Source organism: Mobula hypostoma, chromosome 2 (assembly GCF_963921235.1).
Source record: "Mobula hypostoma chromosome 2, sMobHyp1.1, whole genome shotgun sequence".
Taxonomy (NCBI): domain Eukaryota; kingdom Metazoa; phylum Chordata; class Chondrichthyes; order Myliobatiformes; family Myliobatidae; genus Mobula; species Mobula hypostoma.
This window is the reverse complement of record NC_086098.1, coordinates 201,881,440-201,908,357: the sequence shown is the minus strand read 5'-3', so window position 1 is coordinate 201,908,357 and position 26,918 is coordinate 201,881,440. Positions and strand designations below refer to the sequence as shown.

Below are 26,918 nucleotides of genomic sequence, written 5' to 3'. Positions count from 1 at the left end.
AATTATCCAAGTCTCCCTGCAGGCTTTCCATTTCCTTAACACTACCCGCTCCTCCACCTATCATTGTATCATTGGCAAATTTAGCCACAAATCCATTAATCCCATAGTCCAAATCATTGACATACATCATAAAAAGCAGCGGTTCCAACACCGACCCCTGTGGAACTCCACTGGTAACTGGCAGCCAGCCAGAATAGGATCCCTTTATTCCCACTCTCCGTTTTCTGCCAATCAGCCAATGCTCCACCCAAAGCTAAGGGGATTTTTTGTGCATTATATTTGTTCATAGTAATCTATTTCTCAGTGTGCTAAAATGAATGAAAGCTTTTCGATGACCACCACTGGAGCCCTTGCACATTCAAAGACATTCTCAATTTTCAGAGACTCCACAAAAGGCTGCAAAGGAGTGTAATTATTGGAAAATTGTCATGGTGATTAATTCATTTTAAGGATGGGGCCAATTTGTGGTGTCAGCATGAAGCAGAGTGGTCTTTAGAGCAGTGTAGTGATCCAGAACCTGGATTTACAGTGGATGCAATTTGCACTTGAAAATTATTAGTTGTTTTTTTTTGTTTTGTCTGTGTTATTTTAGGTGAATTCTAGCAGAAACCCCCTTGCATGGATAATGCCATTGATTAGTTGGCAGATCCAAAAATAATTTTATGGATTTGAAATACTTTTAAAATATAATACTCAATTTAAGCAACTGTATTTAAACTTTGCTAACAGGGAAAGAAAATCAAATACCAAAACAATATGACAAAAATTGGACAAGTAACAAAGTAGGGAAAAATTCACTTTTGTGTCATTGGTGCTTGTTTATTCTTTGTACATGGAATTTATTTCTTGGAAAATAATCTTAGTTCTTATTAAAACTTGGTAAATAATACCACTCTGTTAATTCAAATTCGCCTTTGTTTTATTTTGCAGTGCAGCCTGAGATATTTCTGGTAGATGAAATTTTCAAGTCATTCAGAGGTGTTCAGAGTTACTACGTATAAATGACACCACGTATGAAGATTGGTGTGTATTATATTTGCATCAGATAGTCAAAGTCTAGTACCAGCATTTCCTTCACTTTGTAATATTAAGGGTTTTGTCCATTTGAGTTTAATAAGCAATATTTCAATTTGTAAATTCTAAGTACTGCAGAAATATTTCTTTCTGATTTAATGACAAGTGTTGTCATTATGGTTTTAATAAGATCTGAAGAATGATGCTTTATGTGCTGATTTTTTCTGTAGCTCTTTACATTCCTCTAAATCTACTTTAAGATACTCTATTAGCATGATAAATGCATAGAAAATCAATTTTCAAAGATAGATATGATACTCAGGGTATCGTTAGCATTCAAATGCTAATTTCAAAAGGACATTGAACGGGGGAAGTATTTCTTAACAAAATACCTTCCTTCTTCAAATTGTTGCTGAAATTTATCCTTACCCATTTCTATGCTAAATTCTGTTTGATTTTACTGTCCGGACAAACAGAATGTGCCACAAAACTGTTTTAAAAATTGGTAAGGTTTTAGGCTTGTTGATAAAGGCTATAGACAGACACTTATTTAACACATCACAGTAAAATTTTAATAGTATTTTAAAAAGGTTTTTAGTCTTGTAACTGATGTTTGTTGTCGACGTCGTTTCAGCAGTCCGAAGATTACAGACTGTTTCAACACTAATGTGAGAAAGTTACAATTACAAAATCAGATATTCTATTCTTGTTTAAAATGCCTGAAAGAATTAAAATATTAATACACAAGCTCGGACAAACACCTCATAATAACAACAACTTGTTTGTACAACTGCATCATATGCAACAATGTTTCTCAAAATTCATATTATATCTGTAAGAAATGTTAAAGGGCAAATTTTACAACATATTCTAGATAACTTTAGCAATAGTTGAATGATCTGTAGGGACCAGCACACAAAGGTATGGCGAGTTGGAGAGATTTTAATACTGTGGTCTTTTCTTTGGTGCTTGCTCATTTCAAAGAGTGCATTTCAGTTTGAGGCAGGGATTATTCAATTCACTCATTAGATTTTGAACTAGCCGTTCATTTATATATTCCGATAGTAACCTACTTTGATGACAAATTATTTTATAAACAATGTTGCAATTAATGCAATCTTACTAACAATGCACACAGTTTTTTTTAAAGTAACTATTTACAGTCTGGAATGATTCATTTACTGGATTAATAATTCTCCATAACTTGTGTATCAAAAATGTCCCTTGAAAAGAATTACACATTTTCATTTGAAAAAGCAAGCAAATTGTAAACCACATCAACTTTGTTTTGTGCTTCATGTTAGAACATTAAAAAAAAAGGTAAATTTTCACTTAGTCTGCTAGATCATAATTGATTGTACCCATTTTTAGATTGTTATTTATAAATTCATCTCCAGTCACCCTCAGTAACTGTGCTATTGTGGTGCCAGCATCTTCCACTCTGGCTTGGAACTGAATTTTGGAGGCAGAGTAGACTGCATTGTGGATAGGATGTAGAAAGTTGGTGATGGGAAATATGCTGTATTCCTATGCATATGATTTCGTTCAGTTAAGGATTACCTGACATTCCAACTTCAGACTATTTGGAAACGCTAACTGATCCAATTTTATTCTGTTAGATTAATCTGTATACAACAAAGGAGTGTTAAATTTCTTAGTCTATGGTTTATTTCATAGCAAATGATTCATTTTTACTTATACCTAAATGAAAAAAATTAGGCTAGAAATCCAACACAGCCAATAGAAACTACTGTAATTTGGAAGAGGGTTATAACACACAATTGTAACGATATTGTGCATCCAGTGCCAGAGATAAATTTTATGCTTTCCTTTTTTAAAAGAAGAAAAATCCAGATTTTCATTTCATCATTTATGTAAAGTCAAGTTTCAATGAAAGCATTACAGCTGAACTTATGGAACTTAATTCAACACGGAACAAGATATTAAAACTTATTAACAATTAGATAAGTCAAAGAGCTAATTTTAAAATGTAATTGAATTCCTGACATTACATGTAGCTGGACATTCCAAATTGTATTACTTAAATTCTTTTTCACTTGAATGAACTTCATTGATGGATATAAATGCAGTAAATATTTACAAATATAATTTTACTTATTGTACAGAAGCTGCTCTCCCTTAAATGTATGTATTTCAAAGGTGTATAGAAATAGAGGGCTTAAACTGAATGAACACACTATCATGGCAACAAAGCAGAATTCTCAGAATTATGCTGGTAATTGCTAAAATCATTATGCACTATTAAAGCATTCAGTTCCTTTTCTGTTCAAACCAAAAGTCATATTCTATAAGATCTTCTCCAGTTATTTCACCTTGTTCTGTGATACTCATTTCCATTTATCTCTCCTGCATTGCCATTGATATTTGATCCAGTCGTCCAAATTGGTCTTAACTGGTTGATTCTTCTCAAAGACCCATTGGCAGTGGCTGAAACTTGCATGACTTCATTACCAACAAATTACAACTTGCACTGGTAAGTATCCAATAACTCCAGTGATCCACGAAAAATAAATCACCTCTCTCCTCCATGACTGTAGAATCGCTCGTTTACTGTATTTCAATAATATGGTATGCTGAAATGATGGCTTGAGAACAAAGGATGGAATGCTTTGAGCAAATAGGCTAATAATCAATGGAAGAGACTTTCCACTCTCATTTACATAATTGGCCCTTGAGAGTTTGTTTTCATTGAATTTCCCCAGCAGTGTGAACCTTCTATCTACATAAGCCCCATAGTTTATCCAATCTTCAAGGCTAAAAATGAAATTCAGTCCATGATCATACAGGATTACCATCCTGTCAGTATGGACTTTCAAGTTGTCACCAGTTGATGTTGTTGATGAAGTCATCATCGTCCAGAGTCTAACCTTCCCATCCTTCCCAGAGTTGTCCTCTGAAATAAACCATGAAACAAGGTTAAATGAAAGGAAAATGATGTTGGAATATGAAAAGCCTTGGCAATTGTTTACTACTTTAAATAATGTAGGTCTTGCATCATAATATAGCAAATAAAAGCTGAGCAAATGAGAGTTTTCGTTTATAAGCAAGGGAAAGATGCTTATGTTGGAGCACAAGGATTTCACATGTTTCCCTTAACTAGAGAAGTCCAAATTTGAATACAGGTGAGATGAACAGGCAAATATAAAGCATATTTGGATTGATGGCAAACTAATTCATTGGGTACGTTTAAACTTGAAATGGATGCGTAACAACTGACTCAGGTAAGCAATGTGATGCGTAGGGATAGTGGCAGCATTGGGGCCAAATGGTAAGTCATGAACACAAGAGGTTCTGCAGATGATGGAAACTGAGGGCAACACAATTCTGGAGGAACTCGGCAAGTCAGGCAGCATCTATGAAAATGAATAAACAGTCGATGTTTCAGGCTGAGACTTTTCATCAGGACTAGAAAGGAAGGGGAAGACACCGAATAAAAAGGTGGAGGGTAGGCTAGAAGGTGATAGGTGACACCCAGGTAGGTGGGAAAGGTAAAGAGCTGGAAAAGAAGGAATATGATAGGAGAAGAGAGTGGGCCATGGGAGATGGGGAAGAAGGAGGGGCACCAGGGAAGGTGACAGGCAGATGAGGAGAAGAAGTAAGAGGCCAGAGTGGGGAATAGAAGAAGAGAGAAAAGGGGGTGGAAAAAGGAAAAAAAGAGAAAAATGCCAGAAAGTGAAATAGATGTTCATGACATATATGGGTGGTAAGTGAAACAAAATCACTTCTGGGTCATTTGTAGATCAGACAATGCTCTGAGAGAGGATTTACTTTAATGGTGCAGAGCAAGTCAAGTGTCAAATTCTACAAAGTAAGGCAGGTATCTTTTTTAATAAAAGAATTTTTACCTGAATTTCAATAGTGATCCATCTGAGGACCATCTGTATGTCCACAGAGACATGGAACAGTTGCTGACTCTGTGTCTGGAGTCATACAACAGGGTTTTGATTTTTATTTAGATTTTGGAGTCTGGGTGTTGCAGGCATTTATCATCCATCCACAGTTGTCCTTAAGGTGATGATAAGTTGTCCTCTTTGAGTGGCTGCAGTCCTTCTATGAAGGTACCCCCAACTCTGTAGGTTGGGAAGGTGTTGCAGGATTTTGACCCAAAGATAATGAATACCGATGGCATATTTCTGATTTGGAACTTGGAGGAGCACATGCACTTGCTGCCCTTGTCCTTGCTGGTGAATGTTCTAGATTTGGAGTTGCTATGGCAGTATTGCTTTGTGGTGCAAATGGAACCACAGCCACTGTGCACTGGTGTGAGGTAGTGAATGTCCAAGGTAGTGGATAGTATGCAAATCAAGTGGACTGTTTAAGCCTAGGTGGTTAAAAACTTCCAAGCTTTGATCTGATCTATGGTTATGTGAACTGTATACCGTTTTTGATACTATCTTATTTTACAACTCCAACAGGTTGACACTTTATATTAGGTGTGTCTGGTGTAGCTCTTCTACTCTGCATTGGACTAGGGCACATTCATTGGCTTGATACCAATGCCAGAGTGAGTGATACACCAGGCCATGAGTGACAGCTCATGACAGTGTACACATCTGCTTTTCATGCTGCTGCTGGAATTTAGTGCTCTTGGATACCTAAATTTAAGTTTATAGATCTGCTCAATGCCTATTCTTTTTAACACGATTGTGAAGCCACACATTATTATGTGTGAAGACAAAGCCTCCTAGTCTCCACATGCCTGTGTGCTGTTTCCTTCTATCAACACAGATACATCAGCCATAGCATGCTCCTTTCTAACGTTGTTCACCGTGAAGAAGCAATGGTGCGGCCGAGCAAGGAGAGTAATGGCAATCAGAAAGAGGTTTCCTTTTCCATGTTTGATCTACTGACAGGAGACTTCATGTGAACTGGAGTCAGATCCCATGTCCTGTATATTAACTGTGCTACTCTCACTGGTGAGTCAGTTCTAGGTGTAGAACAGTATGTAACTAGGAGAAAGCAAGAAACAGTTGAAGTATTCAGCCAGTCAAACAGCATCTGTGGAAAGGGAAACCAGTAGTCTGAGAAAGGGTCACTTTCTCAGACTGTTTTGTCTGATTCAGTACTTCAAGTCTCTATTTTTGGATTCCAACATCTGTAGGTTTGTTTTCCACAACGTATTCAGAGATTGTGAAAGTGAACCTGGCACTTTAACTTTGAGGCATAAGTCTGTGAGTCCAACTGTGTCAGGCTATTGTTTGACTGATGGGTTTGTGCAATAAATTCCACCAGTCCCAGATATTCATATTGAGCATTTTTCAAGGTCCACTGGGCTGGGGAGTGACACGGACATATCCAAGTTCATTGCCTGGGGCAAGGCCAGCTGGTTCATCTGGTTTTATTTATTCTGTAGTTCAATGTAACTGTTATGGTTTGTTGTGTTTCTAAATATCAACAACATTACTGGGTCTGAGGATGGGTTGCTTTGAATAAAGATGGCTCATGATTAATACAATAATAAATACCCATACCATTAACAATATTCCAGATAGTCAAGATGTCGGGAATTTAAATTTGAGCCTCTGGCCTTTTAGTCCAATTTTAATCACTGCTCTGCTGCTATACGCCCAGTGGGGTCCACCGAGAACCATAGTGAAAGGGTATTCTACATGATTTAGGCAGGCATGCTATTTTCCAGTTATCACATTTGCAAAGTTCATGCTTAGAAACCAGACATGAAAGTTATTAGTTATTCATATTAAAATTTTCACAATACCTTAAAAATAAGAAAGATAGTCAAAGAACATTAACAATGATAGGGGAATTAGATGAAGAACATGAAGGAATGTTAGCAAAGGTTGCCACGCTAATATCGTTTCAAATAAAAACCAAACTCACAAACGTTATGAGTGCATGCAGTGTTTTAGCAGGCTAATCCAGCAGAAGAGAAATAAAGAATGTTTTGAGTTCTCCTTCACTGAGAAATCAATGCTGATGAAAAGAAAAGTAAAAGACAGTAGTTAGGATTTTGGAGTCATAGAACGAAACAGTTACCACACGTTCCATCAAATGTAGTTTCTTTTTGTTTGTTTTCAATACAATTTCCAAATCTTTCAAAGTCTTGTGTTATGCTCTTTGCTACAAAATATCAAACCAAGCATGAAGTGATTCTCGAGACTGTAAACATATTTACATAAACTGTACCTCAGTACTGTAGTCACGTTTGTGTTAAAATTTATGAAAAGGTAGGCTTTTGGAATAGTTGTAATGCTGCCAAAATATAAAAAAAGTAATATTGTGGATTTAATTGGTTATTTCATTCATTATATCCAGCTTTCCTGTGTTTTGGGGACTTTCCTGGCCCTCCTGAGAGGCTGAGATGATAGTCCCTGCAAGAATCTGTAATACCTTATGTATTTTCTCATTACAAAAAATTTGACTCAGACAAAAATTATTTTAAACCGGTCAAATTTAATCAGGAAACTGATCTTGTTGTACTTTATTAGATCATCCCTTTGCTATTATTGATTCCATTCTTGACATTTGCAGCCGAACCAACTCTGACAGGCATTTTCACAGTGGTTTTAGTACATGACGCCTTCCACCTGCAGATTCATCCACCCAGCATCATCCCCAATTTTTTAATTTAAAATATTGTATTTGTATAACAATGTTTATAAGAAATTAGTGTGCTCATGGAAGGTGAAAAAAATCGTTTACCTTTTTTTGCCATAGAATTCTCATGGATTTAGCTTAGAAGATGTTTACCAGGATGTTGCCTGGATTAGAGAGTAAATGTGATAAAGAGACAAACTTGATTGTTTTCTCTGGAGCAGACAAGGCTAAGAGGATACCTGACAGAAGTTTATAAAATTATGGGAGGTATAGATAGGGAGCCAGCCAGAATTTATTTCCCAGGGTAGAACTATTATACTGGAGGGCATACCATGAGGTTGAGAGAGGAAAGATTGAGGGGGTAGGTGGGTCAAGTTGTTTATTTACACAGAGTGGTAGGTGTCTGGAACACACTGCAAGGGGTGGTAGTTGAAGCAGATATGATTGTGGTGCCAGAAGGCTTATAGATGGGCACATGAATATGCAGGTCATGGAGCGATTTGGATCATGTGCAGGAAGAAGGGATTACTTTAATTTGGCATTGTGCTCAGCTGAAGGGTCTCCTCCTGTGCTGTAATGTAATGTTCTACGTTCTGCAATGAGCCTTAAATCAGAGACCCCAAAATACAAACTTTATTGCCAGTACTACCAACTGACATTCAAAAATAACGATCAGCCCTCTTCTACTCCTGTGTGCACTCACAGTCTTACAGGATTCCACCTACCAATTGTCACTGATCCTCTGTAGTAGTGTTAACTAGCAAATCATAATGCAAATACATCTATGTGGTAGGTCCATTATTGACCACAAAAGTTACACTTAGTTAACCTCAATGGCACAGGTAAAGAATTAACAATCCACTACAATACTATCCTTATCAGAGATCTCTGAATTATACTAGTCTTCATTACAACACTCTGGTCTGAGCTAGGTCTTAGTAACCAATACATGATGAAAACTTGATCAACAAATTTGTAGTCAATAGTACATATCATGATTTCTCAGAATGCACAGGCTTTGTGGAGATAGATCTGTTCACAGGTTAGCAAGTTCAGAGCATCCATCAGTATTTCACTATCCAGGATATGCCCTCTTCTCATTACTGCCATTGGGGAGGACGTATAGAAGCCTGAAGGTTCACACTCAGTGATTTAGGACAGCTTCTTCCCTTCCACCATCAGATTTTTGAACAGTCCACGAACTATTTACTCATTTTGTAATTTATCGTAATTTTATGCCTTTGCACTGTACTGATGCTGCAAAACAACACATCTCACATATCCAAGTCAGTCATAATAAAACAGATTCTGGTTTGCAAATGAAATAATGGGTCTTTCCTGAGATAAATAGCTTCTGCAGCGTTGTTTTGAAGGCAATTAATCTATGCAGAGAAGCAGAGAGAACTGACAAGTCTGCCTCAGGTAGATAAAAAATATACTGAAGCAATCTGCGAGATGAGGAGCCTCCTCAAGGTAAGAAATTTATGGAAGAGAACGCACACACTTGAAACACCCTTCTGACACTAAATTGTTGGGCTCCTTCCCAGAGCTTCTAATAAATCTTTCTCATCTTTGACAAAGCACCCCAGACTTCTCTACAATCTTTCTTCCAGCTCTTCCTACTCTCTGCTACCTCTCTTAGTAGAAGAAAGCCCAAGCAAAGTCCAAGTTATAGCTGAGGTACAGGTATTCCTGGTAGATGCCAGCTATAGTTATAGAAAGAGTAACTCTATGAATTTTCATCTTTCTTATTTCTGATGAAAGGCCTTCAACCTGTAAAGTTGACGGTTTAATTTTCCACTGATGTATCCTGATTGCTGAAATATTCTAGTATTTTCTATTATTATTTCAGATTTCCAGCATCTGTATTTTTTAAAATTTTCCTGGAATTTGTTTGGACCTGAGTTGTTTAGCGTGGTTCTATGAGTTTCATTCTTAGTTTGTTCATTGATTGGTAATCCGACTAGTTTTTGATTACAGGGTAGAGTTTTACAAATTTGCTGTGCATATTAATTCCTCAGTATAGATTTGTTGCTTTGCAAATAGAATAGCTGAGCAAATGAAATGCAAATACAATGCTTCACCTGTCTCAATTTCAAAATGCTGAGGCAAATACAAGACTTCATACAAATAGATAAATAGAAATCATGTGTGAGTAACTGTTTCTTTGAAATAATCTCTCCAAGTGCATATTATTTAGGAAGCCTTTTTCCGGACATGCTATTGTGAAGTAACATGGAGAATTAGTGGTGTAAATGCTCTGGCTATGCATGCAAGAAGCAGCAAGCGGTTTGCTGCAGTTGCAGAGATGTAGGCAGATCTATTGAAGCAGTTCTTGCACAACTCACAGGGACTTGGAGTTTGGTCTCTTCGTTTTAGGCCATTTCCGACGCTGATATTGCCTGTTGTTTAAGCAGCAAAACAAACAAACAAATAATAATGCTTAGCATCTTGAAACAGGAACTCAAAAGGGGAACATACATGAAAGTAGTATTGAGTTTGTTCATGTTGAGTGCAAACTCAATTCCTGGATGAAAAACTATGAAGAGAAACATGCTGAAAATTGGATGCTATACATATTTACTGATATCTGCGTGTACCTATAATCTTATCCTACCATATCATTCCAGTTTGTCATTTCCATACATAAACAATCTGTGTGGCTCTTTTAAAGAGAGATCATGAAAAGCAATATTCTGATGAAAGGTTATTGACCCGAAACACTGTTTCTCAATGCAGACATGCTGCACATAAATAGCTCAGTTCTTTCTCAACATAGATACAATGATTCTGTCATTTCCTAATTATCTACCCACAATAAACTAGAACAAATACAGTGGATTCTGATTAACTGGGCCATCAGTTAATCGGGCCAACCTCTGAATTGGGACAACTTTTAAAGAACAAAACCTAATTGAGAAAATTGTTGGGAGGATTCCCTTCATTTATTTGGGACACTATGCTGCTTAATTGCGGCAGGGGACTGTTGCCGAACAGTCTTGAAGCAGAGTCTGTTGCGTGCACTTGTGTGGCTGTTAGGCACAACACCGTGCTTGGAGTGCACAGTTTTCAAATACCACCACTTGCATATGTTTCTGCTCAACAATCAGAGATTTTTATCACTGATAGTTGGTGAGCAATAAACAGCAAGACAATTCAGCACAGTTTTGCTCACTGGCATTTCAAGCATTTAGGTTCAGAGATGCCAGAAACAGCTTAGGATTGAAAATGAAACACTTTTGCTACTTCAACAAGTTAGGAACTATGCAGAATTTGAAGGTATTTACAATTATCTTGAATATTTCAATGAAAATGAAGATTTGGAGGATACAATCATCAAAAGCTTTGTATGAAGGTATTTCATTATCTGCACTAGTTGTCTGTGCTGATTTTCTTCATTTGCAGTCAATATAAAGGTCTTGCAGTGTACCCTGGATGAATTCCTCCATTGATAACTATTAAGAATTAATACACAGTTTTATAGTACCGATGTAGTATTGGTACTGTTCTAATTTGTTCTCTATTTCATTTAAATACATAATTTGTTACTCAGTGAAACTTTTTTTACTTTTTTTTTGTACATTTTGACCTATTTCCATGAAAGTTCAGCAAATTGAGGCACATGCTTAATTGGGCCAAAATTTACTGGTCCCAATGTATCCTAATTAACCAGAATTCACTGTAATAAAAACATTCATGAAGAATAAACAGGCTTTTATTGCGTTAATTGATATCGTTGCCAATGCATAAAAAAACAATATTAGATGAAATGGCTACCTGTATTGATCAAACTTCTCTTCATCTTTTCCTCCTAAACAGAGAAAAAGTCCTGAAATTATTTAAGTGAGTCACAAGGCTGCTTGAATTTAAAGAATTCAGTTTGTATTTTTGAAGAATCATTACCATGCAACTAAACAAAATGGAGGAACTATTAGAATGAGCTTGGATTTTCCCACAGACTTTCAGTTTTAGGTGAAATTTGAATGACTAGCCACCCCCACCAATATGAATGTCTTCACTGTAAGAGTGCAGAGATATATAACACACAACTCAGCCCTTGGGCTAGCCCATACTCCATAAAAATCAATATTAATGACATACCAGATATGAACTCAGACCTTTGTTCAGTCATAATGGTCAATCCTAAATTTTAAAAAAGGATATTAATTTCTGAATGAACTGTATTATAAAATTAATAGGCCCCATGATGAATCTAATATTTTTATTGAACTATTAATCAGACTTCTCTCGTGATCCATAAATTATAAACATAGAAAAATAATGTTACTTGCTCACATGTAAAAATAATTAAGTTTGATATTTTAAGTTATTACATTTGGCAGTTAACGTTTATACATGTACCATTCTCCATAATGAGTATGATATTCTTACCTGTGTCCATATTCCTGGTCCGTGGGTTACACTTCTTAAAACCACGGCAGGTTCGTAATTCCATTAGCTGAACATGCAGCTGGTTCAAAACATCTCGATCTAATGTGTTCACTGCATTCATCAGCTATAAGTGGAAAATATGGAATTTCATTAAATGATACATCGATTCTTATGCATTAAGATTTTTTTCCTTGATGTACTCTTCAGGGTAGACAAGCTAGAATTCTAAGTAGTCCTCGAGGACAGATGCTGTCTCTATGCTTTTAGGAATTATTAGCCATACTTCAATGGCAGACTACATTTTTCCACAGCGCAGTTTGGTTTGTTAAAACAGCATGAACAGACCTTATATTATGCAAATCAAGTGAATCGGCTTCCACCTCCTATACAGTCAGTTTGCATGATGCTGTGTTTACAGCGTGTGGCGTGTGGTCAGGTGGTTAGGACGTTGGACTAGTGATCTGAAGGTCGTGGGTTTGAGCCTCGGCTGAGGTAGCGTGTGTATGCTTGAGCAAGGCACTTAACCACACAATGCTCCAGTCTACCTAGCTGAGAATGGGCACTGGCAAACCTCGCAACAAACTGGCATCCTATCCGGGGGCCGGTGGGGGGGGGGGGGGGGGAGTCTCGTACTCTCAGTCACTTCACGCCATGGAAACCGGCATAAGCACCGGCCTGATGGGCCACAAGGCTCGTGACAGACTTTAATCTGTTTACAGTGTTAATTTTACTCTTTACAGTACTAGTACATTACTGATATAAGAGTTCCTCATTTTTCTGTGCATATTTTAAAGTGCCCTTTTTTCAGGCCATGCTTTTCATTTTGTGCGATGATGATTTCGTAAAGAAGCAGAATCTTGACACTTTGTTCTTTTTTTGTTTGCAGATGTGGCATTTCAGCTCTGTTGTACCTTCACAAGTGGGTGATATAGGCAGAACAATCAAGCAGCACCTTGGAAGTTGGTGTGGTCTGAGCTCAAAGAGTAAGGGCAAACCAGGAAAGATGGCTCCAAAGTACTCATTTAGAATCAGTAAGCAACTGTAGTGTCTAAGACTTGAGGGAGTAACTGTGTAACAAATGGTCATTCATTTTCTTTTAATCCTAATTAGTGATTAGGTCATCCACAAATGAGCAAAGCAGTTGTTTTGCAGGTGGAGATGATGTGTTATAAACCTTAATGAACTGCTGCTTCTCTCAAAGGTGAAAGAGAAGTTTGATCCCTGGACCTAAGCATTTTTGCAACAGTTGCAGTAATATGTGGCCTTTCAGTGTTGGCTAGTGTCAGCCACTCTTGAGGTGAAAAGATATGTTAAGAAGAAGACAGGCTAATGGTCATTTTGTTATCCATCTCTATTTGGATATTATTACTGAAAGCTCCCACTACTTATTAAATTTTCCCAATGGCATGCATCTCCAATAGCCTCTGACAACCAAGTCCAACTTTTGGCCTCCATATGTGGCTTAACTGCAAAGCCTGGCAGAACAGTTTCCACTGACAGGAGAAGGGGCAAAAGGATTTTACTAGCGCCTTAAAGCCAGTTGCTTCAAGTAGATGGGGCTTGTCAGCTGTGGTTGGCAGCTCATCTAGGAGAAGGAAAATTCTGATCTCAAACCTCTGCTCTTTTGTGGCTACACCCACTCTTGGGGAAGGCTTCAGGAATAAATCCCAAGGAAAAATCCAGAGCTGGAGTCCCTGAGGCAGTCCTACATTGAGTTCAACGCTGACTGGCAGGCCCTGCGATAGTGCTGGTCCCAAAATGTATTGGTCTCTGCTGTTCCTTTGGATTCTTCAACTGTGTGGAGAGGGGAAGCCTACTACATGGGCAACAGTTTACTCTCCGTATCGTTCTGTCCCAGCTTGCATATCATTTAGACCGCTAGGACGCAGCATCCCCTGTTGACTCCGACCAGCAGAGGGCCTCACTGCAACCTTAGTCAGTTGCATTAGAACAGTCCAGTGAGTGTTTATAATATATAAAGATGCAATCAGTCTGTTTTACGGATAGTTGTTCAAAGCATTTTCAAATCAACTGCTAGTTTAATGCAACTAAATGCCCAACTCTAATTGTTCCAATGCCAGCGGTTAGAAAATTTCTGTGAACACTGCTTTATGCTTGCCTCTCACTCTTTTAGGATCTATGTTCTGAAGGTGGTGTAGCTATGTCGCTCTTTGGTTGTGACTACATGGGAACAGATTGTGCCAAGCAAAATGTCTCAGTTAGCCCAAAACAAAATGTACTTAAGGTACGAAAATAAGACACTCAATATAACAGGTTATTGGCAAAGTCAATATTCTACGCTAGCCTTTTCCACTAATATATTCTCCTATAACTTTCTCCTTTCATGCGCCTATCTATCCTTCCTTTGGATGTATTAATGTTACTCCCCTCAGCAGCTCTATGTGGCATCTGCTTCCCAGTCTAAACATTTGCTGAATAAAAAGATTCTCAGGATTTTCCTTCAGATTGTTGATGACTTTCCTGCCCAGCATTGAGTACATTTATAATAAAGCAGCATCCATTATCAACCCCAACCATCCAGGCTTTGCCCTCTTCCCACTATTGCCATCAGGCAGGAGGTACACAAGCATTAGGTCTCACAACACCAGCTTCAGGAACTGCTACTACAACCAGGGTGGATAACGTCATTCACTCTGAACTGATTTACTCTGAATCTACAGACTCACTTTCAAGGACTCTTTACAGCTCACGTCTTCAGTATTATCTTTATTTGCATTGTTTGTATTCTTTTGCACATTAGTGTTTGGCAGTAATTGTTTGTTTTTGCATAGTTTCTCATAAATTCTATTTTATTTCTTTTTTCTCTGTTAATCCCTGCAAGAAAATGAATCTCAGGGTAGTACGTATATGGGTAACATTTGATAGTAAATTAACTTTGAACTTCGAAGTTGAATCTTATTCTCTTGCCTAGTTCTAGTCTCTGTCTCTGCTCTTTCGAGTTCCTGCATATTCCTGAGGAACTCTACCAGATATTCCCTGGATGTCTTTCTGATGAAAAGAGATTCAATCTTCTTGATCATTCTAGAGAGATATAGAAATAGTTCTGGTATCACTCTGGGAAAACATTCCCCAGAATCTTTATATAATTTGTATAATTAAACTGTTCTCATTACTCCAACTGTGGCACAGCCAAGGCTCTATAAAAGTTTAACATTGTTTACTGGTCATACCGCAAGACAGGCAATTAGAAACTTGAAAGAAGCACCAGATGGTGTGCATAATTAAGGAGTACATAGAGGGGACAGGATTCAATTAGCAAGGTATTGACATTCAACAGATCCTTCTTCATATAAAAGTCCACATAATGCTCAATGTTTGCAGCAACACCATTTGTATTCTGTAGAATGTATTTGAATATGTGTATTAGAACATCTCAAACGCGACTGTGTGATACTGAAAGAATTTTCTGTAATACAGAACCAATGGAACTAGTGTCAATAAATGGAACAATAATAAGAATTGTTTGCAGTTAATAGCAATTACTAATGTTCACTTTGCATATCACGAATTTGTAACAATTTTGTTCTGCTGCAGAGCTATATGTATAAACAATTAATACTGGTTTAGTTTGTAATTTGTTAGTAAATATCCTACAGTTAAATGGAAATGATAAGAGATGGCAAACCATTTTCTTTCCAGCTTGTACTTATGCAAGAAAATTGATGTTAAAATATTGCAGAGCTGATCGGCATTCTCCCAGGAACTAGTGATTAAATTTACCTGGTAAGGGTCTGTGTTGAGATCAAAGTACTCCAGGAAACCAGTCGCAAACTCACAGAACAGGAAGTTGTGGGTCTCATTGAATGTCCTCAAGCACCAGTAGGTGTTGTTATTTGCACTGGTACATGCACAGAAAGGTCCCACTAGAAGAGATGTTTGATTTACAAAAAGAAAAATATTGGTGACAGATCAAACCTCTTAATTACTGTTGTTGAATTGTATATTGGACTGTCTAGCTATTAGTAACTCACAAACAAAACAGCACTAATTAAACTAAGCACTAATAAATCAAAATTTCTGTTTTCTTGTCCTCCCGCTTAGAAACAAATGATGGGTGACTTGATTTATTTGATTCAGACCAGAGCTGAGCTTCACATCCCATTTTCTTTTCATCACCTAGAATGTTTATTAATGGTTCCACAACATTTTCCATTTCTGAATTCCACAATCATGGAAGTACATTAATATTTTCAATAGAATAGTCAACTTTAATTCCAATTTGCAGGGATACATTCCTCAGGAAATCCAAATGACTAAAAACTCCACGTTGATTTAAGCCATCATCTACCATACTTATAAATGAGTCGCATCCTATATTACTCCTCCTAACATTTAGCTGTCAAATTCTTCATAATTCCCTTAACTTACTTAATTTATATAACTCCCTCAAACCTTCTACTTTCTCCTAATCCTCTAGCTTTGCTCTTCTGTTCATTTATCTTCATCAATTCACTACACATAGGGTGACAGAAATGAGTCTCACATTGTGTTCTGTTTTTACCAGCTATAGAAACATCCAGAGTGCATCCATTGTTCATAATTTTGATCCACTTTTACAACTTTCTCACTATAGTTCAACACCTCTTTTCCCTTATCTGTGAAACAGTTATCTCCATATTCTACTTTCAAGATGCAATAAACCAAGAATAAATTATTGCTGTCACTTTTCAAGAATCTTAGTAGACTTCATTATGCAAGTCTGATTTACGTAGGTCAGATTCTACATGTACAATTTTAACTTGCAATTTACTGTATTGTTCTCTTACATGTCCAGAATGGGGGTGACTGCCAGTGCTGGTTGTCATGTGTGAAACAAGTAAGGCCAGGCATACTGCACGTGTCATTGTTTCTCAGTCTCTTCAGCATTTTTCGTATCTTCTTTCTTTTTCTTTCATCCTTAAACATCCAAGCATTCTCACTTCTTTCCTGGCCTCCTTTCCTGTGGTTAGCAGCAAAAATTGAGGCAAAAGCTTGAAATATTCTTATCACTTTGATGCATTTTCAAATGACCCACCAAATTCATCCCACTTTGTTATTGAATTCATTATGTAATGTAACATGTTAGTTAATTGGGTAGCCTGGTCAAATAGACATAAAGTCATGCAACTGCGAGACAGACTCTTCCGTTCACCATTCCAGCCTACAACCGATTCTGATCCCATACACCAGCACTTGGAATATATGCCTTGGTGATCCAAGTGCTCATCTAGACACTTCCTAAATGTTCTGAGAATACCTGCCTCTACCAACTCTCTTCAGGCCATGTGTTTCTGATTCCAGTCATGATCTAGGTGAGAGAACTCCTCCTTAGGGTCTTCCCAAACCTCTTGCTTTACTCTAACCCTTGATACATAAACATTTACCCAAAGCCATCTAACTTAGGCACTTCTACAAGAGGGTAATGTTTCCTACTGCCTATCTCATGTTCATCACTATCTACCTATCAAATTTCCCTCAGCCACTTCTATTCTAAAAATGACAAACCCATCGTAGTTAGGGTCTCCTCATAACTGAAATGTTCCATCACAGGCAACTTTCTAGTAAATCTCCTTGCATTCACTCTAATGCACATAAAAATGTTTAAATAATACTCTGAAATTAATGACACTTTGGATACCATAATAATTGACACGTAGGCCTCTGGATAGAATGATAAATTTGTTACATCTTATTGTACATATAATTTCCTAGTAGCATCAAAGCCAAATTATATTTTATCCAGTTTTAAACAATGTCGTTACTTATAAGATAGATAATTTCATAGACAAGATATGGGAACTACAAAAAATAAATTTATGTGGTGGAATAAGGAATCCAGTGTCATAAACCCAAATGTTTATGGCCGATTTGTTCCTCTTTTCCCAGAAAACAGTTTAATAAACATAGTTTCCATGCTGTCGGATGCTATATCTCAAAAAACTAACAGAGAGCTATGGCAAGCTTCTGTAATAGGATTTTTAATGGTGTAATTGTACAATTCTAGAAAACATCATCATGATAATACAATTAACCCACACAAAAAATGCTGGTGAATGCAACAGGCCAAGCAGCATCTATAGGAAGAAGTACAGTCAACGTTTTGGGCCAAGACCCTTCGTCAGGACTAACTGAAAGAAGAGATAGTAAGAGATTTGAAAGTAGGAGGGGGAGGGGGAGATCCGAAATGATAGGAGAAGACAGGAGGGGGAGGGATGGAGCCAAGAGCTGGAAAGTTGATTGGCAAAAGGGATGGAGAAGGAAGAGGATCATGGGACGGGAGGCCTATGGAGAAAGAAAGGGGGAGGGGGGAAGCCCAGAGGATGGGCAAGGAGTTATAGTGAGAGGGACAAAGGGAGAAAAAAAAAGGAAAAAAGGGAAAAGAAAAATAATAAATAAATAAATAAATAAATAAGGGATGGGTACAAAGGGGAGGTGGTGCATTAACAGAAATTAGCGAAGTCAATGTTCATGCCATCAGGTTGGAGGCTACCCAGACGGAATATAAGGTGTTGCTCCTCCAACCTGAGTGTGGCTTCATCTTGACAGTAGAGGAGGCCATGGGTAGACATATCAGAATGGGAATCGGATGTGGAGCTAAAATGTGTGGCCACTGGGAAATCCTGCTTTCTCTGGTGGACAGAACATAGGTGTTCAGCTAAACAGTCTCCCAGCCTGCGTCGGGTCTCACCAATATATAGAAGGCCGCATCGGGAGCACCGGAACGCAGGAACAGGACCTGGTAAATGTAAAGGGAGTGTAAAATATGGAAACCCAGTCGATTCAAAGGAAGTGCTGGAAGCAGAACCAGGAGAGTCTAATGCTTAACCATTGGGATTGGTGTATTATTGTTACGTACTGAGGTACTGAGTGAAAAATTTATCTTGCATACCATTTGTACAGATCATTACAGTGCATTAAGATAGTACAAGATAAAACAATAACATAATGTAGATTAAAATGTAACAGGTGCAGAGAAAGTGATGTGTAGGTAGACAGTAAAGAGCAAGGTTGTTTAAGATCATAGCAAGTTGGACTGTGAAGTCAAGGGTCCATTTTATCATACTTGGAAACCATTCAGTAGTCTTGTAGCAGAGGGATAGAAGTTGTCCTTGATCTTCTGTCCAATGAGAGAGGGAACATCCGGGGTGCCTAGGTTCATTGCTAGCATTGCTGAGGCAGCAAGGAGCATGGACAGAGTTAACGGAGGGGAGGCTGGTTTCTGCGATGTGCTGAGCTATATCCACAACCTCTGTGGTTTCTTCTGGTCAAGGATTCAGCAGTTGCCATACCAAGTAATGACACATCATCTCGATAAAATGCTTTCTATGGTGTATTGATTAAAATTGATAAGAACTGACAGGGATATGCCAAATTTATTTAGCTTCCGGAGGAAGTAGAGGCATTGGTGAGCTTTCTTTGCTATGATCCCAACGTGGTTGGACCAGGACAAGCTGTTGCTGATATTCATTCCTAGGAAATCGAAGCTCTCAACCTTCTCAACCTTAGCACCACTGATGAAGGCAGCAGCATGTCCTTCCTAAAGTCAATCTCCTTCCTGTACTCCAACTTATTGTCATCTGAGAGGTGGCTCACTATTGTGGTATCATTTGCAAACTTATCGAAGGAGTTCAAGCAGAATCAGTTCATGCAGTCATGAGTGTACAGGCAGTAGGGGGTTGAGGATGCAACCTTGTGGAATACCAGTCTTTAAAATGAACATGGCAGAGGTGTTGCTGTCTACATTTACTGTAGAATTTTTGATACTTTGGGCAAAACTTCATGTACTCTAAAATGCATTAAGCAGTTAGAAAAATCATTTTTTCTAATTTCTGCTCCACTATTCAATGAAATCATGTCCTATCTTTTTACCTCAGTACCACTTTCCTATACCATCTGTAAAGCCTCTGTTCTCCCATAATATCCAAATATTCATCAATTTATTAATCTCTCTCTTGGATTTACTCTGAGCTTCCAGAGCTAATGGAGATATAGTAAGTAATCATGAAGACATTAATAATATTTTTCAGGATTTTTATTCTGATCTTTATAGATCTCAATTTCCTGCAGACTCCTCCAAAATGAAGGCTTTTTTACATAAGATTAAATTTCTTTTCATTTTAGTCCTGAATAACACACCCATTATTTGGTGAGTGTGACAACTGGTTCTACCATCCTATCCAAAGAAAATAACATCCCCATCCTGTCAAATCCCATTAAAATTTATAAATCTAAATGATATCAACGCTTCTTTCTTTTTAACTTTTTAACTCTGGTGTGTTTAATCCTTCCTTGTCTAATAATTCCTCATCCCAGGATCCATCTGTTGAACTTTCACTGCAATCAATGTTTGGTATCATTTACACTAACCCTAAACTTTTCAGCCAATCCCACTGCATTAAAATTTAAAACCATAGCATTTATGCCAGTTGGCATATTGAAGATGTATATAACAGTTCCAGTTACAGTCAACAACACACTCTCAGAAACATGACTATCTCCAGTCCCAGGAGCTGAGGTTACTGTGGTGATCACTCCAATCTGGCTCTTTAAATAGGATTAAGTATACTCAGTGGCTTAGTCTAAATAAATGGTCTAGATTTGCAGTAATATTGTCAGAGTAGTTAGTCCCTGGTTGAAATATATGATTCCAAAGTTGCTAACAAATGATTTGCTGTGCTGTGATCTTCATAGAGAATACAATTGCTTATTTTCAATCTACATGTAGACTGGGTGAACCAAATTGGTAAAGGTGCTGAGGAAGAGGATTTCTTGGAATGTATGCGGGATGGTTTTTTGAACCAACATGTTCGAGGAACCAACTAGAGAGCAGGCTATTCTGGACTGGGTTTTGAGCAATGAGGAAGGGTTAATTAGCGATCTTGTCGTGAGAGGCCCCTTGGGTAAGAGTGACCATAATACGGTGGAATTCTTCATTAATATGGAGAGTGACATAGTTAATTCAGAAACAAAGGTTCTGAACTTAAAGAGGGGTAACTTTGAAGGTATGAGATGTGAATTAGCTAAGATAGACTGGCAAATGACACTTGAAGGATTGACGGTGGATATACAATGGCAAGCATTTAAAGGTTGCATGGATGAACTACAACAATTGTTCATCCCAGTTTGGCAAAAGAATAAATCAAGGAAGGTAGTGCACCCGTGGCTGACAAGACAAATTAGGGATAGTATCAATTCCAAAGAAGTAACATACAAATTAGCCAGAGAAAGTGGCTCACCTGAGGACTGGGAGAAATTCAGAGTTCAGCAGAGGAGGACAAAGGGCTTAATTAGGAAGGGGGAAAAAGATTATGAGAGAAAACTGGCGGGGAACATAAAAATGGACTGTAAAAGCTTTTATAGATATGTAAAAAGGAAAAGACTGGTAAAGACAAATGTAGGTCCCCTGCAGAAAGAAACAGGTGAATTGATTATGGGGAGCAAGGACATGGCAGACCAATTGAATAATTACTTTGGTTCTGTCTTCACTAAGGAGGACATAAATAATCTTCCAGAAATAGTAAGGGACAGAGGGTCCAGTGAGATGGAGGAACTGAGTGAAATACATGTTAGTAGGGAAGTGGTGTTAGGTAAATTGAAGGGATTGAAGGCAGATAAATCCCCAGGGCCAGATGGTCTGCATCCTAGAGTGCTTAAGGAAGTAGCCCAAGAAATAGTGGATGCATTAGTGATAATTTTTCAAAACTCTTTAGATTCTGGACTAGTTCCTGAGGATTGGAGAGTGGCTAATGTAACCCCACTTTTTAAAAAAGGAGGGAGAGAGAAACCAGGGAATTATAGACCGGTTAGCCTAACGTCGGTGGTGGGGAAACTGTTGGAGTCAGTTATCAAGGATGTGATAACAGCACATTTGGAAAGCGGTGAAATGATCGGACAAAGTCAGCATGGATTTGTGAAAGGAAAATCATGTCTGACGAATCTCATAGAATTTTTTGAGGATGTAACTAGTAGAGTGGATAGGGGAGAACCAGTGGATGTGGTATATTTGGATTTTCAAAAGGCTTTTGACAAGGCAAATTTCCACACAGGAGGTTAGTGTGCAAACTTAAAGCACACGGTATTGGGGGTAAGGTATTGGTGTGGGTGGAGAACTGGTTAGCAGACAGGAAGCAAAGAGTGGGAATAAACGGGACCTTTTCAGAATGGCAGGCGGTGACTAGTGGGGTATCGCAAGGCTCAGTGCTGGGACCCCAGTTGTTTACAATATATATTAATGACTTGGATGAGGGAATTAAATGCAGCATCTCCAAGTTTGCGGATGACACGAAGCTGGGTGGCAGTGTTAGCAGTGAGGAGGATGCTAAGAGGATGCAGGGTGACTTGGATAGGTTGGGTGAGTGGGCAAACTCATGGTAGATGCAATTTAATGTGGATAAATGTGAAGTTATCCACTTTGGTGGCAAAAATAGGAAAACAGATTATTATCTGAATGGTGGCCGATTAGGAAACGGGGAGGTGCAACGAGACCTGGGTGTCATTATACACCAGTCATTGAAAGTGGGCATGCAGGTACAGCAGGCGGTGAAAAAGGCGAATGGTATGCTGGCATTTATAGCGAGAGGATTCGAGTACAGGAGCAGGGAGGTACTACTGCAGTTGTACAAGGCCTTGGTGAGACCACACCTGGAGTATTGTGTGCAGTTTTGGTCCCCTAATCTGAGGAAAGACATCTTTGCCATAGAGGGAGTACAAAGAAGGTTCACCAGATTGATTCCTGGGATGGCAGGACTTTCATATGAAGAAAGACTGGATGAACTGGGCTTGTACTCGTTGGAATTTAGAAGATTGAGGGGGGATCTGATTGAAACGTATAAGATCCTAAAGGGATTGGACAGGCTAGATGCAGGAAGATTGTTCCCGATGTTGGGGAAGTCCAGAACGAGGGGTCACAGTTTGAGGATAGAGGGGAAGCCTTTTAGGACCGAGATTAGGAAAAACTTCTTCACACAGAGAGTGGTGAATCTGTGGAATTCTCTGCCACAGGAAACAGTTGAGGCCAGTTCATTGGCTATGTTTAAGAGGGAGTTAGATATGGCCCTTGTGGCTACAGGGGTCAGGGGGTATGGAGGGAAGGCTGGGGCGGGGTTCTGAGTTGGATGATCAGCCATGATCATAATAAATGACGGTGCAGGCTCGAAGGGCCGAATGGCCTACTCCTGCACCTATTTTCTATGTTTCTATGTTTCTATGATGATTTCCATCAACAACTGTTAGCATTTTATAATTTATAGTAAAAAGGTCTAAACCAGCAATTTTTAACATAAGAGAACTATGACAGAAAATATCAGAAGTAGTAATGGAATAGCTTATCTGATACTCACTCCCTACAGCAACAGATTGTAGAGTAGTCATTTGCCCATGCTCACATGTTAAACATCTATCATTATAGTGTATCCATGATGAACTCCATTGGCTTGAAAGTGAATTTCAGGATCTATGCAAAGCTAATTTATTTGGGTACTTAGCACATGTCAACAAGAATGATTTACAATTATGTGTTACATCATATTTTAGTACAAATGTTGAAGTTCTGTAAGACATTGGTGAAGCCAAATTTGGAGTACTGTGTGCAATTCTGGCCACCTACTTATAGGAAGGATATCGATAATATTGAATAAGTACAGGGAAAACTTGCATGGATGTTGCTGGGTCTTGAGGCCCTGAGTTAAAGGGAAAGGCTGAGTAGGTTAGGACTATTTCCCAGAGTGTAAGAGAATGAGGGGAGATTTGATAGAGGTATACAAAATTATGAGGGATGTAGATGGAGTTAATGCAAGCAGGCTTCTTCAGTGAGACAAGAACTGCAGGTGATAGGTTAAGGGTGAAAGGTGAAATATTTAAGGGGAACCTGAGTGGGATCTTTTTCACTCAGAAGGTTCTGCCAGGGTGGAATGAGCTTCCTGCGGAAATTATGGGTGAGGGTTTGATTTCAACATTTAAGAGAAGTTTGTATAAGTACATGGATTGGGGAGTTAGAAGGTCTTTGTTCCAGGTGTGGGCCAATGGGACTAGCCAAAATAATAGTTCAGCATGGACTAGTTGCATCAAAGAGTCTATTTCTGGACTGTAGTGCTCTGTGACTCTAAATGTATTAATTTAAACACTTATTCTTTTCCTACTTTTCTAAAGAAGGTTGTGAGGAGTGAATCACCCACTGGAGACTTGTTTCAATGTTTCCTTCTAAAACTAACTGGAGCTCCTTTCCCTGCAATCTCTGTAAACTCACAGGGCCTTGTTTCCCATGCTTCCTCCAAACAGACTGGGCCCTGTCTCCTGTACTCCCTTTAACTACGGCTCATTGACTGGAAAATTTATTATATTACTCTGCATCATCTAAAGAAAAGTGAATTAAAATTTGGCTGCAGTATTAAAAGGAGCAATGTCCAGTATCTCAGGAAATCTGACAGCCCAGCACTACCAAAGACCCAAGGAAATTGGACTATCAGAGTTTTACTCTTACACTCTTGTGCTTGGTAGATGACGCTTGGCAGACACATAACTCGGATGAAGAGTTAATGTTTTTAAAATGTGTTCTTTATATTTAATTGGTTTATATTTGAAGCCAAAGCATAGATTTGAGGGATTAACATGAATTAATTATACTCCTATCAACCTCCACTGACTTACAGCTCAGATTTAATTGGTTTTTAAAAAATATTTTGATTGTTTAATTTTACTAGTTTTGTTTTCAGTTTTTCAGAATGGTTTGACAAAGAGGGGAGATAGGGGTCAGGTTAGGGTTATAGGAATAGGGTTCTGGGGAATTAGAGATCAGGCTGAAATTTAAGTCTTCTCTCCGCATTTGAGGACTAGCAACACAGACATGGGACATCTGTGGTTGAGTGATGGATACCAGACCAGCAGAGAGTAGACAAAGACTTCGCCCCGTCCTTCATCGCCCCAGGTCAGCGAGCTGTTGGCTCTTTCAGTGCAGGCAGGAGGTATGAGTTCTGACAGCCCCTTGGGCTGGCTAATCGGTGAGACTGGAATTTGAGGCCTGGTGCTCAGGCTTCTGCCGACAGCGATTCCAGATTTCGAGGCCTGGTGTCTGGTGATCAGTGGGTCCTGGGATCATTGCTGAGCCTGTGAACCTCTGTGAGTCCACTGGTGAGGTCGAAGCCCAATGTCTGCAAACCAGTGTCTATGTCTGTTGGAGGCTGGAGTAGTGGACCTGCCTTGGGGTTAAAGGACTGTGTATGTGCGTGGATGGAAGTGAAGAACGGGGCTTGATTTTGTTGTGCTTGTTTGTTACTTTTTGTGTTCTATGTTGTTCTACTGAGCTTAGTGGGCATGATATATTGATGCCAGAATGTGTGGTGACACTTGCGAGCTGTCCCAAGCACATCCTTGGAAGTGTTAGTTGTTAATGCAAATGGAACATTTCACTGCATGTTTCAATGTACATGTGAAAATAAACTTGGATCTTAAAACATAAAAGTCCTGCTGTTGAAGAACTATCCCAGACATTTCAATGGTTTGGCTCTGAACATCACCATAGCAACGAGATAGTTGAATCCTTAAAAACAATATAGCTGAGCATTTCAGTTTAATGTAAATAATTAACTCTATCTAGTCCCAGGATTGATGCAGAAGAAAAAGTTTACTTTACAAATGTCTGGTTGTGACGTTTCTCTATTTTATTTGTGTGCCTCAATGACCCGGAGAGCTATATTGGCTGAAGTCAGGGCTTTATGCTTTGGCTCTTGGTAGGGTCACCTATGCCAAACAAGTCAAAGGGTAGAGGCCAGACTAAGAGTAGTCCACCAGGTTCAGGGGTTCAGCTCAGGGTTAACAAATCTGACTGGTAAAACAAAATTGTTATGGAAACAGCAATAAAGAGTGCAACGGTATTCCTGAGTCTTCACCCGGGACTTGCATGACTGACAGTAGTGAAAACTAAAAGGAAGCAACTGAACTGGCACCTTCAGAGGTGGAAGACCTTCATTGTTGCCCTAAGCACCAGGGGTGTAACAGACAGGAAGTCTATTTCATTGCCTAATTTTAAGCAATGCTTGCTTGAAGCAGAACAGTAGCTAAGGCTTTTGACCCAATTATTCCTGTCAATTGGGAGAGCAAGTCTTACATAAGATAGTGTTGATTAGAAGCTCTTTGGTCATGTAAAGTTAGTAAACATGAACATAGACAACTAATTCTATTGGTTTACAATGAATGGTACCTTAAATGAATGTTCTTATAGTGGGATCAATGTGAAGTTACCTTGTTATGATTTTGCACCTATTATCTATCTGCACTGCACTTTGTAACAGTTGCATTTCATTCTGCATTCAATTATTTTTTTGATTTACCTTGCCTTCATGCACTGTGTGATGATTTGATTTGTATGAACAGCACGCAAGACAACCTTTTCACTGTTCCTCAGTTCCTACTCCAATTCTAATTGTAAGTACTGTAGAATGTCACTAGATACTTCAGGCATCTCAGTAATGTTCTTAAAGATATGAGTAAATAACAAACTTACTTGAAGGGATGATTAGCTCCTTTGTGCTTGAGCTTTCCTTTCATTCCCTTATGCTTAGAGGGAAAACTATAGAACACAAAGGGGATGGGACAAACATAATTTATAGGCAATGTGAGTAAATATTTCACTGGTCATTCACAATTTTCAATATTTTCGTCAACTTAATTCCCCACAAAATGCACACCCCAAACTATATGAAGAGATTATGTGTGAAGGAAAATGATTTTTAGTGTAACTGCCAAGCTCTAAAGTGTGTTATTTTCATAATCTTTGAAAAAAAAATTGATTGTAACACCACTCCCTCACCCCCTTCATCAGTTTAACAAATCTCAGTCTTCATTCAGAAGGTTGTATTTTTTATTATAATTTTACCAGTAAACCTTGCCGAATTCATGATCAGTACTTTTAAGTACATATATTGTTAAGTACACTGTTAGTA

At 38.5% G+C, this 26,918-nt stretch overlaps 1 protein-coding gene across 9 annotated transcripts in view; it reads right to left on the bottom strand.

Annotated features, from left to right (window-relative positions):
- Positions 1–1,547: 1,547 nt before the first annotated feature.
- Positions 1,548–26,918, bottom strand: part of LOC134342810 (extracellular sulfatase Sulf-2-like) — a 352,386-nt gene continuing 327,015 nt past the window's right edge. For 8 of the 9 annotated variants that reach the window (XM_063041404.1, XM_063041405.1, XM_063041403.1 and 5 more), the window contains 8 exons: positions 26,480–26,545; positions 16,770–16,942; positions 15,724–15,866; positions 11,983–12,106; positions 11,692–11,733; positions 11,368–11,401; positions 9,939–9,992; positions 1,548–3,928 (listed from right to left, as the gene is read on the bottom strand). In XM_063041404.1, the coding sequence (XP_062897474.1) occupies positions 3,898–3,928; positions 9,939–9,992; positions 11,368–11,401; positions 11,692–11,733; positions 11,983–12,106; positions 15,724–15,866; positions 16,770–16,942; positions 26,480–26,545 (667 nt within the window). In that variant the 3' untranslated portion in view covers positions 1,548–3,897. The remainder of the gene's footprint in view (positions 3,929–9,938; positions 9,993–11,367; positions 11,402–11,691; positions 11,734–11,982; positions 12,107–15,723; positions 15,867–16,769; positions 16,943–26,479; positions 26,546–26,918) is intronic. The other variant, XM_063041410.1, reaches the window with a different exon arrangement.